At 40.6% G+C, this 14,498-nt stretch overlaps 1 protein-coding gene across 1 annotated transcript in view; it reads left to right on the forward strand.

The window, feature by feature from the left end:
- The first annotated feature begins 943 nt into the window (after positions 1-943).
- PRRC2C (proline-rich coiled-coil 2C) overlaps positions 944-14,498 on the forward strand; it is a 50,799-nt gene continuing 37,244 nt past the window's right edge. Inside the window, 10 exon segments of the mRNA XM_009999903.1 lie at positions 944-1,058; positions 1,955-2,135; positions 4,586-4,692; positions 8,288-8,425; positions 10,310-10,545; positions 10,927-11,006; positions 11,953-12,086; positions 12,170-12,257; positions 12,530-12,671; positions 14,184-14,498. Coding sequence (XP_009998205.1) covers positions 944-1,058; positions 1,955-2,135; positions 4,586-4,692; positions 8,288-8,425; positions 10,310-10,545; positions 10,927-11,006; positions 11,953-12,086; positions 12,170-12,257; positions 12,530-12,671; positions 14,184-14,498 — 1,536 coding nt within the window.

Below are 14,498 nucleotides of genomic sequence, written 5' to 3' on the forward strand. Positions count from 1 at the left end.
AGGCAAATATATTTAAAAAAATGTTATTGCAAGGGAGGCAGCATGGGTTTGGGGTGTTTTAAGATAAATCAACTATATCATGTTCTATTCAAGGGAATGCTGCTCACTTGTGTTCCTGCCTGATGACAGCAGCAACTCTGTCAAGTTCATTCTAAGAACTTCTAGTGAAATATCAGTGATAATTACTAGCTTCTCTTTTCAAGGTCTGCTATTCTGAAGGAAGGAGGGAGGAGAGGGATGACCTGCTCTAACAGCCCTATATTTTACTGCTGCAAGAAGAATAGTGTAACTCTTGATTTGAGTTTTTCACCCTCTGTCTGAACACAGTGTGTTCTTAGTTTTGATAACGAAAACTTCTGACCCAGTGCATTTAATTTCTCTAGCTGCTGAGTTAGTGATGATTTTAATTGGGGGAAAAAAGCCAAACCAACAAAAAAGTGCCATATTCGATGCCAAGGAAAAAAAACAGAGGCCAATTCCAGCAATACTGTACCACAGTTAATGGTATCTCAGCACTTGGCTGCAGGAGTGGGTGAAGTCATTGAGCTTCCCTAGTGGGGACCTGGCTGCTGGTGAAAACTTTACTTGCCCTTTTTTGTTTTGTTTGTGAGATTGTGGACTATATTTACCACTTGTAAAGAGTTTGATATGAACTAAATACTGATCCTTCTGATGTGATGTTTAAATTGTGGAGATGGAAATATTTTAGAATTGCGTAGTGTTGCATAAGGCCTGGGGTTCCTGAGGCTAATGTATTCTGTGATGTTTCCAGTATGCTGAAATGAAACAGTACTGAGTGTGAAATATGCTGTCCAATTTTGTTTTATGAGCTCTGTCTTAAGTATTGGCTTACATTCAAATTGGCTTACTTTTCTGGTGTTTTGCTTTTCAGGCAAATTGAGGGGTGAGCAGGAGGTACCAGACTCGATGAGTTTCCATCGAAATGTCGGAAAAGTCAGGCCAGAGTACAAAAGCAAAGGATGGAAAAACGAAGTATGCAACACTCAGTCTGTTTAATACTTACAAGGGAAAGTCACTGGAAACTCAGAAAACCACAGGTGAGTAAACCGACTTCAGTTTTGCATTCAGCTTCATCATTACTGTAGTACTAATTAAGAGTGCAAAGTATATGAGGACTTAACCACAGCAAGATCTTCAACTGCTTGATCCAACAGTCAAATGGAAGAATTCTGGAAAACAATCTTGGTTACTGTTTCTGGTTAACTGTAAGCAAGAGTATCGGTTCAGGGAGACAGCATTTGCAGTCTAGTAGGAAGCAGTATGTAGGTAAACCAACACTGTTTTATAGCTATAGTCTCCATTTGTTATCAGCAGATGACATACCATTCCACAGCTGTGCTTTTTACCTCTTTCAGAAAATGTTTGTATTACTGGAGGTGTTTGATTAACAAAAAGGCAGAGCTCACTGTCAGATCCGGTGCTTTGTCTGTGTTGCAGACAAACACTGGGTGAGGCTTATACTGACCTTTCAAATGAGGCCGCTGTGGGCTTGCTCTTTCATGATTGATTTGATTGAGAAGTTGGTGGGTTGAATGTCCCATGTGTTAGCTTCATGTTGCTTTTCATACTTGTAGTCTGGAGTAAATGCAATTTGTAGGAAGGTTTTGCAAGAGCAGCTTCTGCCAACTGAAACTGGCAAGAAAATAGAAATGGGCTGGACCCATGTAGCTATTCCTGGACTCATCAAGGTACATTAATTCCAAAAGGAGCAAGAAAATTATGCTTAACAACATGGTAAAGGATATTAAGACATCAACATTCATTTAAAATTACTTCTTTAGCTATCTGTCACTGAGCATGGTGTATAAATATAGGACCATATATACTTTTTAATGAGTTTCTTACAAAATATTTTTATTAATTTATGTAGCTTTGCATGAAAACTATCTACTAAATGGCATTGTTAACTTGCTCTTTCTATTTTGGCATGCAGTTGCTGCACGCCATGGATTACAGAGTCTTGGAAAAGTTGCTATTTCAAGGAGGATGCCTCCCCCAGCTAACCTCCCCAGTCTCAAAGCAGAGAACAAAGGCAATGACCCTAATGTGAACATTGTGCCTAAAGACGGCTCAGGATGGGCTTCAAAACAAGAACAGCAGCACGAAGAAGAAAAGTAAGTGACCAGTGAGATCTGGGTTTTACTGCCATTTTTCAAGTTTTCAAAACCTAGGGGTGGACAGAGCCTGGGAAGAAATTGGCCAGACTTGACTGTCCCTGAGATAGCTACCAGACAGGAAATAGCACCACTACTAATTTTTATGAGGAAGAATCTTGCTATTAGGAGCATAGTTTAAACAAACACAACAAAATCCATCCCAAAACAACAACCAGCCCCTCCCAAAACTCCCATGGTTAAATTGAAAACAGTATGCTTATAAATTCCATATTAGGGGATGAATATTGCCTTTAGCCACCTGGTCAGGCTACCTTTTGTGTAAGTTTTGATGGCTGCTTAAAGAAAATATTATAGCACATTTTTGTAAAATCAATATAGTCACCTTAAAATTATGCTGAAACTCTAGGAAGAACCCTTAGGTACACAGTAGCTGAATTAAAGAATGACTAGTAAGTTCATGAGAGTGGAAAAATCCATTTAATTTAGTATCATTGGGCTGATGTCTAGCAGAGAGAGCTCAAGAATTCTTGTGTTTTATACATTTGTTTTAATCTGCTTTATTTTCCTACTGTTTCTTGATATTGGCACTTAAATTGATTTGGTTAGTATGCTGTAAGTTCTACAGACTTAGAAATTTTTTTTATTTGAAACTTTTATACTGTTTTACACTCCCCCAGTGTGTGACACCAAAAAATGGAAGTGGTGGTGATGTTCATACCTGTGCATAGTGTCATATACTGTGTGTAGTGTAATTTGCCATGCTCAGTACAGTTTCATCTACTAAGTTTTTTTTCCTCACTTGTACAGGTCAGCTAAAGAAAATAGGGACTAAATCTTTTCCATATGTAATTAAAAAGTATTTTAAAGCAAACTTGTTTGCCGTATAAGCTTCAAATAGGCTCAACACAAAAGTGGAAGTGTTTTTTGAGTGTTTATTGTTTGGCATATAAGTTGTTCTGAAAAATACTCGAAGATAGAGGCACTGATTGTATGCCACTAGTACCTGTGAAATCAAAAGGTTTTCTTCGCCTTCTTTATTTCTCCTGCATACTGTCCTGTTCCTTTATTTCTCCTGCTACAAATTTATAATTTTCTGTTTTGTATGGTACTTTAACAACATATTCCTGTATTTCAAGCTCACTTACACTTTGTCTAGGTAAATCTGTGTTGAGCCAGTGGCTTGTCTGACTAACCCACCCTTTGCATCTCTGACTGTCTTTCCACAGCCTGCTGCATGTGTTAGAAGTATATTCCAGTAGTTGATGTGTTTAAATATGCATAAATAATTGTCCCTTATCTGCAACCGGAAGATGTTTGTCTTTATATCTACATATGTGTTATTCTGATAAAGGCCTCAAAGATCACATTCAAGTAAAACTAGTGGGGAGGAGAGATTTCTTTCCAGTTACTTGTTCCCATTTGCATTCAGTTATCCTTATGAGAAGCCAGTGTACTTCCTCACAGCAGTAGTGCTTAGGGCTGATTGTTGCAGAACCTAAATGGAACTGACTTCTCAGTGGCAGTACTCAGAAATGTTGATATTACTTTGGGATCTGTTGAAAGCATTTAGTGTTGTTTATTGTAAGTTAGCTGACATGATACTTCACTAGTTATCTTTTTACTGGTATAATAAAGTGATTCTATGCTACTGGACTAGCCCTATTTCTGTTTCATCAAAAATGAGTACTGCTGAGCTGGAGGTCTTGACTTGCAGACACTGATGCTTTGCAGTCTTAAGATATCTGAATATGCAGATTTCAGAAACAGCTCTTCTTGCAAGAAAGTAAAGCAGCATCGTTGAGTCTGTAGACTAGAAAATCTAAAAAATATGCCTGGTTTTTATGTTGGATAAAAGGAGTGTTTATATCTGCTGCTTCATTGTTAAGATGGTGAAATTGAGACTTTGTCCTTAATAGGCTTGAACTTCTGGGTTCCAATTCATGGTACCCATAATTTTTTTCTTCATGTCTTTAGCTTTCCATATCAGTTTCTTTTTCTTCATAATTTCTGACACATTAGCCTTCTTTTTCTCCATTCATGGTGGTCCTGAAGTCCTTTCCTCTCAACTCCTGAGACAAGAGAACATTATTCCAAATTATTCCCTTCCACAGTTATAGATTGATTGGTTTTTGATTGTACAATATGCTACTTCAGAAGTTCTAATTCTTTTCATGCCTGACTCTGTTTTCTGCCCAGCCATTTTTATTTATTCTTCTCAATTTTGGAAAATCTACTCTTGAAAGAATTAGTGAATTTATTCCAATTTTCAACTGTTACTGTAACAACTGCTTTTATATAAGAAAATGCTTTTTCTGCAGAAAAGTAGTTATTGGTTCTTCAGCTGCGTAGATAACCTCATTTCATTGACTTGTCTGCAGTAATAATCCTGGTGATCATATTCTGTGCTCAGCCTCATGTGTTCACAAATGTTTTTCCTCTAATTCCAGACAGCCAGACGTGCCGCAGACACAGCCAAAACCTGCTGTTCCAGCTCCTCCAGAAGCTGCTCCTGTTGCCAAATCATGGGCCAACACCAAACCAGGTGGACAAGATGGTAAGTAATGTAGAAGGTGGAGGGAAGGTTTCATGACTGGCCTAGCGGGCTGTGAATTTTGCTGTGGCAGACCCAGGCTTGACCAGAACAGTTGGGACAACTAATGCTGTGGAAGCAGCTCTCTTGGCTGGAAGGTGAGGTCCCCCTGGCACTCAAGTGAGTGCCAGCCTGAGCTGGAGTTGTGACTACCCTTCAAAGGACTGGCATAGCTGCCTCTTTTGGATTGACAGAGAAAATGGTGGTGACAGCATAAGGTGTTGACATGGCTGTAGGGAGGAGGGAAAATCTCAGTAGTTGTAGTGTACACAATTTTGGCATGGGAAGGAGAATCTTAAACAGTGGTCACTAGTAATAATTGTGGATCATTTTATGCAAAGTGTGTGTAGTCCTGCTTCTATTTAAATGTTTGCTACAATGGTATTTTCCCCCTTATGTTATAGATTGCTTTGTTATTTTGTTTTCAAAGTGATAGTGTTCAAGTAGGGTTGTTTTTTTCTGGGAAACACTTTAAAGGTTGGTTTTTAGGAGTTTTTAGACATAATTGTATTAAAGGATGGAGAACTATTTCCATTAGCATCAATCTTAGCTTGAGTGTTTTCATTAGAGATGTAAGATCTGAGCTAAATCTTTAGCAGACTTTAAAATTGCTTGTAGAATGAGAGGTTATTTAGAATGCCTGTGTCTCCATTATGAAAAATAATCCGTGACATGTTTTATGCCTTAAATTTGATACTTGCAAGCTTTCTGTGGCTACAAAATAGCATTTTGGATTCTGAGTTGAAGAGGGGAACTGCCTTCTGTATAGAGATCTTAGAATAGTCAAGTCTAAATTGCATGGAGGTAACTTCTAAGCCATTATTTAGAGTTTGTTAAGATCACATATCTCATGATTTTGGCTCTTTTACAGCATTAGAAGTGACAATTCTAGGGTCTCCACTTCTTGTTCTCTCTAATGCTCAGTGTTTCCTTTGTTGCCAAATGTAGGAACTCTTATCCTTTTAAGCTTTTGCAGGAGTTTTGTAAAACTAAAAAAAGGAGTTAAGACTGATGCAAAGTGATCTGCATGCTAGCCTTCCTACATAAGCTGATAAGATCATCTCTGTGGCACAGGAAATAGTGATTCGGCTCGGTGGCTTCAAAATGCATTTAGCTAATTATTTTTAGTTACCATGGCAGCTTCTGTGCCAAGCCCAGATGGCAGTCTCTTTTCATTTAATTAATGCAGTAGTGGGTTTGCAGTTTCAAGAAGAAATGCAGAATGTGAATTGGAATCAGCTGCTTGTTATCCTCCTCAGTTTGAAACTCGGGTTACACCTGTTGTGCTCATGCTTTCCTGATCTGCAGTTGGCTCGTGGGACTTGTCATCTTTCCAGATGCCTGGTACGCATTGCAGCAGTCGTTCAGTCAGCTACCTCTTGCTCTCTATAAGGCTGCAACTGAGTAAGGCAGGACTAAATCCTTCTCTGATTCTGGTGGTGGCCACGTAGAAAGGAAAGACTTCTAAAGCGTGGTGGCAGCATATCTTTCAGCTCATACATTGGCTCAGGGTTGGGGTTGATTGCTGCCATAACATATATGAATTCTTTAACTTCTTTCTGAACAGCTGGCTGACAGTCTGACTGTTTCAGGTTGATAGTTTCAGCACTGTCAAGCTGATCACTGAAGATGCTGTTACTTTGCAATTAAAACATTGCTGTCACTGTATAGACTTAAGCAGAAAACAGTTTTAAAGATTCATAAAACTCATTAGTGTTGAATGTTACAGGACATCTGAAGAGGCTCCCTTGTCTGTGGGGCCCTCTGGTTAGTGTGACTGCTGTTTTCAGTCCCTTTTAGCAAGTTGTTGGATGTAACTGCTTCGGAACATCTGAGTCCAATGTCCATTAACAAAAAAAAGTAAATGTGATCTGTAGTAGGTGAAGTTGGAATGAAGATTGAAAAAATTCAAGAAAAACTTGAATTTGTAGACACAGGGATAAATAGTAGTATTTGCTGTCATGCCTTTATAAGGAAAGTATGAAGAATAAGGACTTTAGCCTGTGCTTGTCTCTTTAAAAAAACAAACCAAACAAAAACACCCAAGAAAAAAACACATGATTTCTCTGCTTTGTTGTTATGACAGATTCTTTTATGGAGTAGAGAGAACAAAAGATTTCTAGCTGTTAGCTAAAAATATATATATATTAAAATATTGTGACTATTGTGGGGGTTTGGGCAACATATGTTCAGTTCCTCTTTTGTACGTTTGCCCTGTTGTCCATGTAGCCGAATGTGATGTCTCTTATAGAACCAGTAACACAGGTGGTGTGTGAATAGGGCATTACTCAGGCTGTTGGAATAGAAACCTTCCCTCAGTAAGATTCGACATGCTGGAGGGAAGGGCTGCCATCTCAAGGGAGCTTGACAGGCTTCAGAAGTGGGCTCATGTAAACTGCATGAAGTTCAACAAGGTCAAGTGCAAGGTCCTGCAGCTGAGTTGGGGCAATCCCAAGCACAAATACAGGCTGGGTGGAGAATAGAGTGAAAGCAGTATGGAGGTCAAGGACTCGGGAGTGATGGTGGATGGGAAGTTCATTATGAGCCAGCAGTGTGTGTTTGCAGCCCAGAAAGCCAACAGTGTCCTGGGTTGCATCAAAAGAATTGTGGCCAGCAAGGCCAGGGAGGTGATTCTCCTCCTTTACTTGGCTCTTGTGAGACCCCACCTGGAGTACTGTGTCCAATTCTGGAGCTCCCAACATAAGAAGGGCATGGAGCTCACAGAGAAAGTCCAGAGAAGAGCCACAAAGATGATCAGAGGGCTGGAGCATCTCTCCTACGAGCACAGGCTGAGAGTTAGGGCTGTTCAGCCTGGAGAAGAGAAGGCTTCAGGGAGACTTAGTATCAGTGTTCCAGTGCCTGAAGGGGTAATGGATCAAAACTGGAAGAGGAGAGAGTTTTAGGCTAGACATAAGGAAATTCTTTAGTGTGAGAGTGGTGAGGCAGTGGAACAGGCTGCCTAGGGAAGTTGTGGAAGCCCCATCCCTGGAAGTGTTCAAGGGCAGGTTAGATGAGGCTCTGAGCAATCTGATCTAGTAGGAGGTGTCCTTGCCCATGCAGGGGTGTTGGAACTAGATGTTCTTTAAGGTCCCTTCTAATTCAAACCATTCTATGATTATCCGTGATTTGGTATTAAAATGCTATTGACCTAATAGGTCAATATCTATCATGTGTATGGGGAAATGATTGATTCTAAGTAGATGTTAACAAAACCTGCTAAAGAGGAAGGCCATGTATATTTGTCTTCCCTACCATGTACAACAGAAGTCTTAAAATCCAGTCCAGCGTTAAGTCTTGTTCTGTTGTCTGTTGATGCTCTCTAGTGCCTCTGGATTTTTCTTAGGACCAGCACGTGTGGCAGTTGGCCTAGTAAATTCAATAACTTTGATAGCAATTGTGAGTGCTTTACAAGGATTGCTCTTTGCTTATGTGAATTATGTGACCAGGAAATTGATTTGAATTTAACATTCACTTTCTAAGGATGATCTGGCTTTTTTATCATTTTCTAAACTGTTTTGACTACAGAAGATTGTAACTTAGTGAATATCTTACTGTGTAGGTCCACCTATTCAAGTGAATAGTTATTTCCAGCAAGAGTTTCCCAGTCTGCCGGCAGCTGGGGATCAGGAAAAGTCAGGCAAAGAAAAAGATGCACCTGAAGAGCTCCATGGATCAGGACCCAACTTGAGACCACAAAGTAAGTATATACTACAATTTTTTTTGAAATTGTATGGGTTTGTGTGGAACTTGTTTATTGCAAGATTACTTGTACCCCATACAAAATAAACTGATTAGTTGATATTTTTAATCAACACACTCCTATACTGAACCAACAGTATAGGGACTTTCAGCTGCTATGCTGTGTTCCTGGTGTGTGGAAAACAGGGTATTTAATCCTATCCTGCAGCTCACTTTCCATTTCCCTAATCTAGTCAGTTCTCCACTTGTGCTCTGAGGAACACTTGTTAGTTGCACAATACTGGAATTTTCTTACTTCCAGCTGCAAGATGTCACAGCAGCTAAAATGCATAAAGAAATGCCCTGATATTAACTAATTATATAAATCATTACGGTTGTCCCCAAATATTCAGTACTGGTAAGAGAGTAGCCTGAAAAATCCTGAGTAAGAAGTGTAATCTAGAGGATACCGAAAGAGTGGACTTGTGATGTGAAAGTTGAGGCATCTTTAGCTCTTGGCTCTGGTGCGCTGACTTATCTGTGGGGGATTAGATGCAGTGAAAACAACCATAACAGTGCTGGTTTTACATGTCCCAGCAGAGAAATGTGTGTCGCTTCCAAAGATCCTTTTAATGAGGCATTTGGGATTGTGCCTGTTACCAGTGAAAAACAGGATCCCCTCTTCAAAAATTTGTTTTTGATGAGGTTTGATGTACTCTAGGGATTCTCTCCTGCAGTGTAGGTGGGCACTGCCTTGTGGCAGTGGTAGACAAAGTGAGCCCAGCTGTTAGAAAACTTGGACTGTCAGGGAATTCTGGAGTCCTTTCTGTGTTACGGGCCTTAGTTTTCCTTAATTTGTTTCAGTCAAGTCCCCCAGACTGAGGCCATGTGCTTGTTCAGGTCCTCGGTTGATTTTAATGTAAAGAATAAGTGTTCAATAAATTGTAGAGGTGTGCAACGCCAGCAGGAGAACAGCTATGTGGGTCTGTTCCAGCCTCCTGCAGGCAATTGCAGTTTTGGTCAGTACTGTACATGCCATATTGAGCCCTTCTTTCAGGTCTGACAGCAGAAAGCTAAACAGACTTGGTGAGTACTGCCCCTTTAGCAGCTGTGCTTTCCAGCAGAGATGAGTGGAAGTGTAATGGATATCTAGGAGCATAATTTGATCCTGCTTTTAAAGGGTTTGTACCCCTAAGAGAGCATTATTCACAGTGTGGGTCTGTGAATTGTTGTTGGTCCCCATGGATCTGAGCAGTGCTGCTAAGTTTAGTAATTTTTTTTTTTTGTCCTAACCCATGCTTTGCAGATAGAAACTCCTAAAAGAGGGAGCTGCTTGGCCCAAGTGATAGGTCATAGAAATCCCTTACTTTCCATGGACTTACTTAGACATCTTTATCTGATAGAGGCACAAGCCAGACTCTGGATACCTGTCCTCACTTAAAAATGTAATGCACAGATAAATGTCATTTTGAGCTGCTGGCAAGTTTCATGGTAGGCCTTTGCTGGTTAAGAATCTTGATCTGTCCCTTGACAGCATCTTCACACTAAGTCAACAGTGTCCCACTTACCACAGCTAAAGCTGTTTTCTTTCTTGTGCTATTATCACTATCCTTCCTAAATTGGATTGTTTTGATAGGTAGAGTAGAACAACTAGAGCAGTCTATAAATTAAACTCTTACCCTTCAGGAGTGCAGTGGGATGTAGAGCTGAAGGGGATTAGAGAACAGCTCCTGTTTCCTCAAGTGGCCATTGCTTGTTTCAGTACCACATATGAACATCTGTCTGCACAGATCACTGTGCTCCTGAAAACTGGGTAGAAATAATGTGTTTCTCATCCTGCCTGTCTAAATCTGTAATATAAAGTCTGTTCTTGTTTTTTCTCGTGCTGATTCTGTCCATGCAGATGCTACGAGCTGGAGAGAAGGTGGTAATAAGAGCAACTTGCCTGGTTCTCCAGCTGATCAAGAAGCTAAGGCTCTTGGGCAGGAAAATGGTAATGCTACACCAGCAGAACAAAATGATGGCCAGAAGGCAGCAGAGAAGAGGGATGTGCGTTTACCACAGGTCCCTCAGCCCAAGCTGAATGGCCAGCAGCAACCACCTATTTCATCTCAGTACAGGGCAATGATGCCACCTTATGTAAGTGATGGTTACATTAAAAGTTTTTAAGCAGCAGGGATTGATTATTGGCTGTCGATTAGTGGGATTTCCTTATACCCCTTGCTCCCTCCATAGAACACTTAGCAGCTCTGCTAGAAGGATGAGATCACAACCAAATCCTCAAAATGATGTGGCAACCTGTTGCTGCTCCTGCTACACTGAGATTCAAATTGGGGGGAGTTAATGATTAACGCCTGTAATTGGTCCACCCTGGTGGCTTGACGTCACCTGCTTGGCATTAGACAGCAAACTGTCTTGAGTGAAGAGTGTTGCTTTATTCTATTATGATTCCTTTTGATTATCTCAGTATGCTTAATCCAATGACTTAACAAATCCCTCCTCTTTTTAAATCTTTCTTAGATGTTTAACCAGTACCCTAGAATGGCATATCCTCCTTCGATACAAGGTCCAACAAGGTTTCCCAATTCTGAGCCTATGAGGTAAGAAACTTTGAGTGTTACTGTTGTGGGGTATGAAGTCATGATTCAATGAAGAGGAAAAATAGAAAAGAAAATTTACTGTGTACCTTGATTATGATTCTACATGATGTAAGAAGTGGCAGTGGTTAGTCTCACAAGTTTGGCTTGTGTGGCACAGTGCCATTGAGTGGTTTGTGTTTGACAACTGCAAAACTTGGGGGATTTCTGCACGTTACAGGGGTTTTGATTGGAAGGAGCAGGAGTCTCTTATGAACACCTTTCAAAGTTCAACTAGTATTTTGTCTGTAAAAAGACTCTTTAATTGTTATAATAGAAGTAGTTAATTCCTGGTTCCCAACTCCTCTTCAATTCCAGGAGAACTGTAGTGCATTATAAAATTGGCTTTCCTCCTTTATGTGCATTTCTCCATAGTTGAGGGTGGCTGTGCAATGCATAAGGAAATAGGAGATGCTGTAGGATACAAACTTTTGACAGGTAATTGGGATCAGCAAGAGGGCAAAAAGTCTGAGACTGGTGTTTGGGAGAACTTGAGTGTTCAAGTAGGGAGAGCGTACAGAACCTTTGACAGTGGCAAAGCATGAAAAGTTTAAAGAAATATTTCTGAGGTAGATAAATTGGTGATAAACAGGATATCAAATCTGTGTGGGGCATTGTTTGAAAGCTGCAGGGCCTGTAGTTCTCTGCTGTTGACTGATATTTGGCTTGTTTGTAAAGTGTACAAGCAAGGCTGTAGGGTCTAATCCTTCTCTTCCATAAGGAACCACCTGCTGGTGTATCAGTAATTATTTGAACTACAGTAGTCACAGATGTGGATGATGGTTCTTATTTCCGCTGTATTTGAGGGAATAGTACTATGGGCTTCAAATAGTTGTCATACAGTATGACCTTTTATCTAATAATTTATCTGGATAAATAGTGACAGTGGGTTTTATTTCTCTTGTTCCAGAGGGCCAAGGGGAAGAGGACCACCTTCATGGTGTTCGGAACCTATTGAGCGCCCATCTATTCTTAGTGCTAGTGAACTTAAGGAACTTGATAAATTTGATAATCTAGATGCTGAGGCTGATGAAGGCTGGGCAGGTAAGAACACCAAAGTAATTGTTTCTGTTATTTGTAAATTGAATCTTTCTGAAAGGTTAATTGACTATTTGCTTATGCATCAGGTGCTCAGAGTGAAGTGGATTACACTGAGCAGTTGAACTTCAGTGATGATGATGAGCAAGGAAGTAGTCAAAAGGAGAAGGAAAGTGGGTAAGTTGGTGTTGCCAGTTGGGTGTGAATGCTCTTAACTAGCTTAGCTTATGGGAAGGTTGAACAGAGTGAGTTAAGTACTTATTCCAGTAATTTAATACTGTATTAAATTGTGTAGCTGTCTGCAGACTCCAGTCAGCTGGGCATGTAATAGAAATGATCCTTGTTGTGAGGAAATTTCACTCTTGATAAGAAACACTGAGGATAGAAGATAAATCACCAAACACCTGTGTGGAGTATACCTTCCATTTTTCTCATTTCTTTGCATATAGTGATGAACAAACACCATCAAAAGATTCCCAGAGTACTGATGGCCAGAAAGAAGCTGAAGAACAGACAAATGCTAAGTCCACTACCCAGGTTTCTGCAGCAGCCAGTAAAGGGTCTTACAGCAAAGGCTCTCAGCTTGATCAGGTTTGTGTGTTTTCCTCTTCAGCTCTTCTGGCAACAGCCTGGTCACGAGAGGTCTGACTTGCATGTCTTTCTAAACTGTCGGGTCAATTAAGGTTATGAACATCAGTTAAACTGTTATACTACTGCATATCTGAGCCGTGGTGACTGACTGGGTGCTGCTTAGTCAACTTAACTGCTTCGGGTCACAAAATAAATATAGCGTGTTTTTATCTAGTGTGTTCTAATCCACAGTTGTGAGGGAGTGAGGACTCTTGTGTCAGTTACTGTGACTCAGCTGACAAACTTTGACTCAAGACTCTTGTCTGTCCATCCCTGTCACAGTGGATGAAGCTGTTCTGGTATCCGTCATGTTTTATAGTGGCAGAGTGTAGATGGTATCCAGTTGGCCCACATATTTTTCCTGGGTTTAAAGGGATTTTTAGTATTGTCACCCAGTTTCTTCAGTGCCGTTTATCTTTCAGCTCCCTTATGACAATCTCAGACTTTATACAAACCATATCTCAGTACTTAAAGTGGAAGTAATCTTGCCTTCATTTTGCACGGAAATTTGTATAATATGTAGATTGTTCACTAGGTGTAGTCCTAGTCCAGCAGTAAACTGTAGATCAAAAATTTGTCTGCTTGACTGTTGTTAATGAGCTTGCTTAACCCTGGAACTGTTTTAAATCCCATAGGATCGTGGTCCAGCACAGCCTTCTATACATGAAAGAGGTGGCCCTGCTCTTCATCCAAAATCTATTCTACCACCAGTAAGAAAGATGAGATTTGTGCTTATTTCCTGGAGTTTAATTATTTAATGTTGTGGTGGAGGGATTTGGACTAAGAAAAGTAAAAATATGCTTCACATAGGGATAAGCTGTTAACAAGTAAAATGATCATGGTGCCTGGGGCCAGTAATAATGAGACTCCCAACGCAGCCATGCTGCTAATTGTGTAAAGCAGCCCCATTTAGTAAGTGGCATATGACATGCATCAGAACTTCGAGAACTTTCAAGTGTCCAGCCCCATTGGGGAACTAGAGAGGAAAGGAACATGGGAACAGTGTTGGAGGGCTGGCTCCCAAGGTAGGCAGGGAGGTGAAGTCCCAAATGAATTGTGTATGTAGTAGCTTCTTAGCAGTTTTCAAAAGTCCTTATTAAAGTCTCTGTTATCCTGAGCTACTTTGAATATCTTGGGCTCCTTTGGGAACTGCAGTCTGAGATCTGCCCTGAGTCACTGTGATTTAGAGCAGCCTGTAACAAAATATAAAATTTGTCATCTTTGCTGTCACTTTGCTTTGGTGATGGGAGGAGTGAATGAGCCCAGCTGAATCTTTACCTCTCCTTTCTGAGCTCAGATTGCATGAGTCTGAACTGGAGCAGGAAGGTGAGGGCTTGCTTTTTCTTCTGAACCTTGATTTTTTAAAAAGTTCTCTAGAAGTACAGGTGTTGACAAGTAGTTAAAATGTAGTGTTTCAGCTGGCTGTTTATGTAATACATGTTCAACTTGACTGAACTGGTTTTAATATTTCAGCACCCTCCTCCCCCTGATCGCCAGCTAGGACCTGGAAGGCAGGGACCCTTTCCCCCTAAACCAGTGCCAGATGAAGATGAAATCTGGAAACAGAGAAGAAGACAGCAGTCAGAGATCTCTGCCGCAGTTGAGCGAGCCCGTAAGCGTCGAGAAGAGGAAGAAAGAAGGATGGAAGAACAGCGAAAAGCAGCTTGTGCTGAAAAGCTCAAACGGTTAAATGAGAAATTTGGCTGTGTGACAAAACCCTCCCGGGAAGACCCTCTGAAAGAGAGAGAGAGGGAGAGGGAAAGGGAGAGAGAGCGGGAAAGGGAAAGA

The sequence above is a fragment of the Chaetura pelagica genome, unplaced genomic scaffold, assembly GCF_000747805.2.
Source record: "Chaetura pelagica isolate M959 unplaced genomic scaffold, ChaPel_1.0 scaffold246, whole genome shotgun sequence".
NCBI lineage: Eukaryota > Metazoa > Chordata > Aves > Apodiformes > Apodidae > Chaetura > Chaetura pelagica.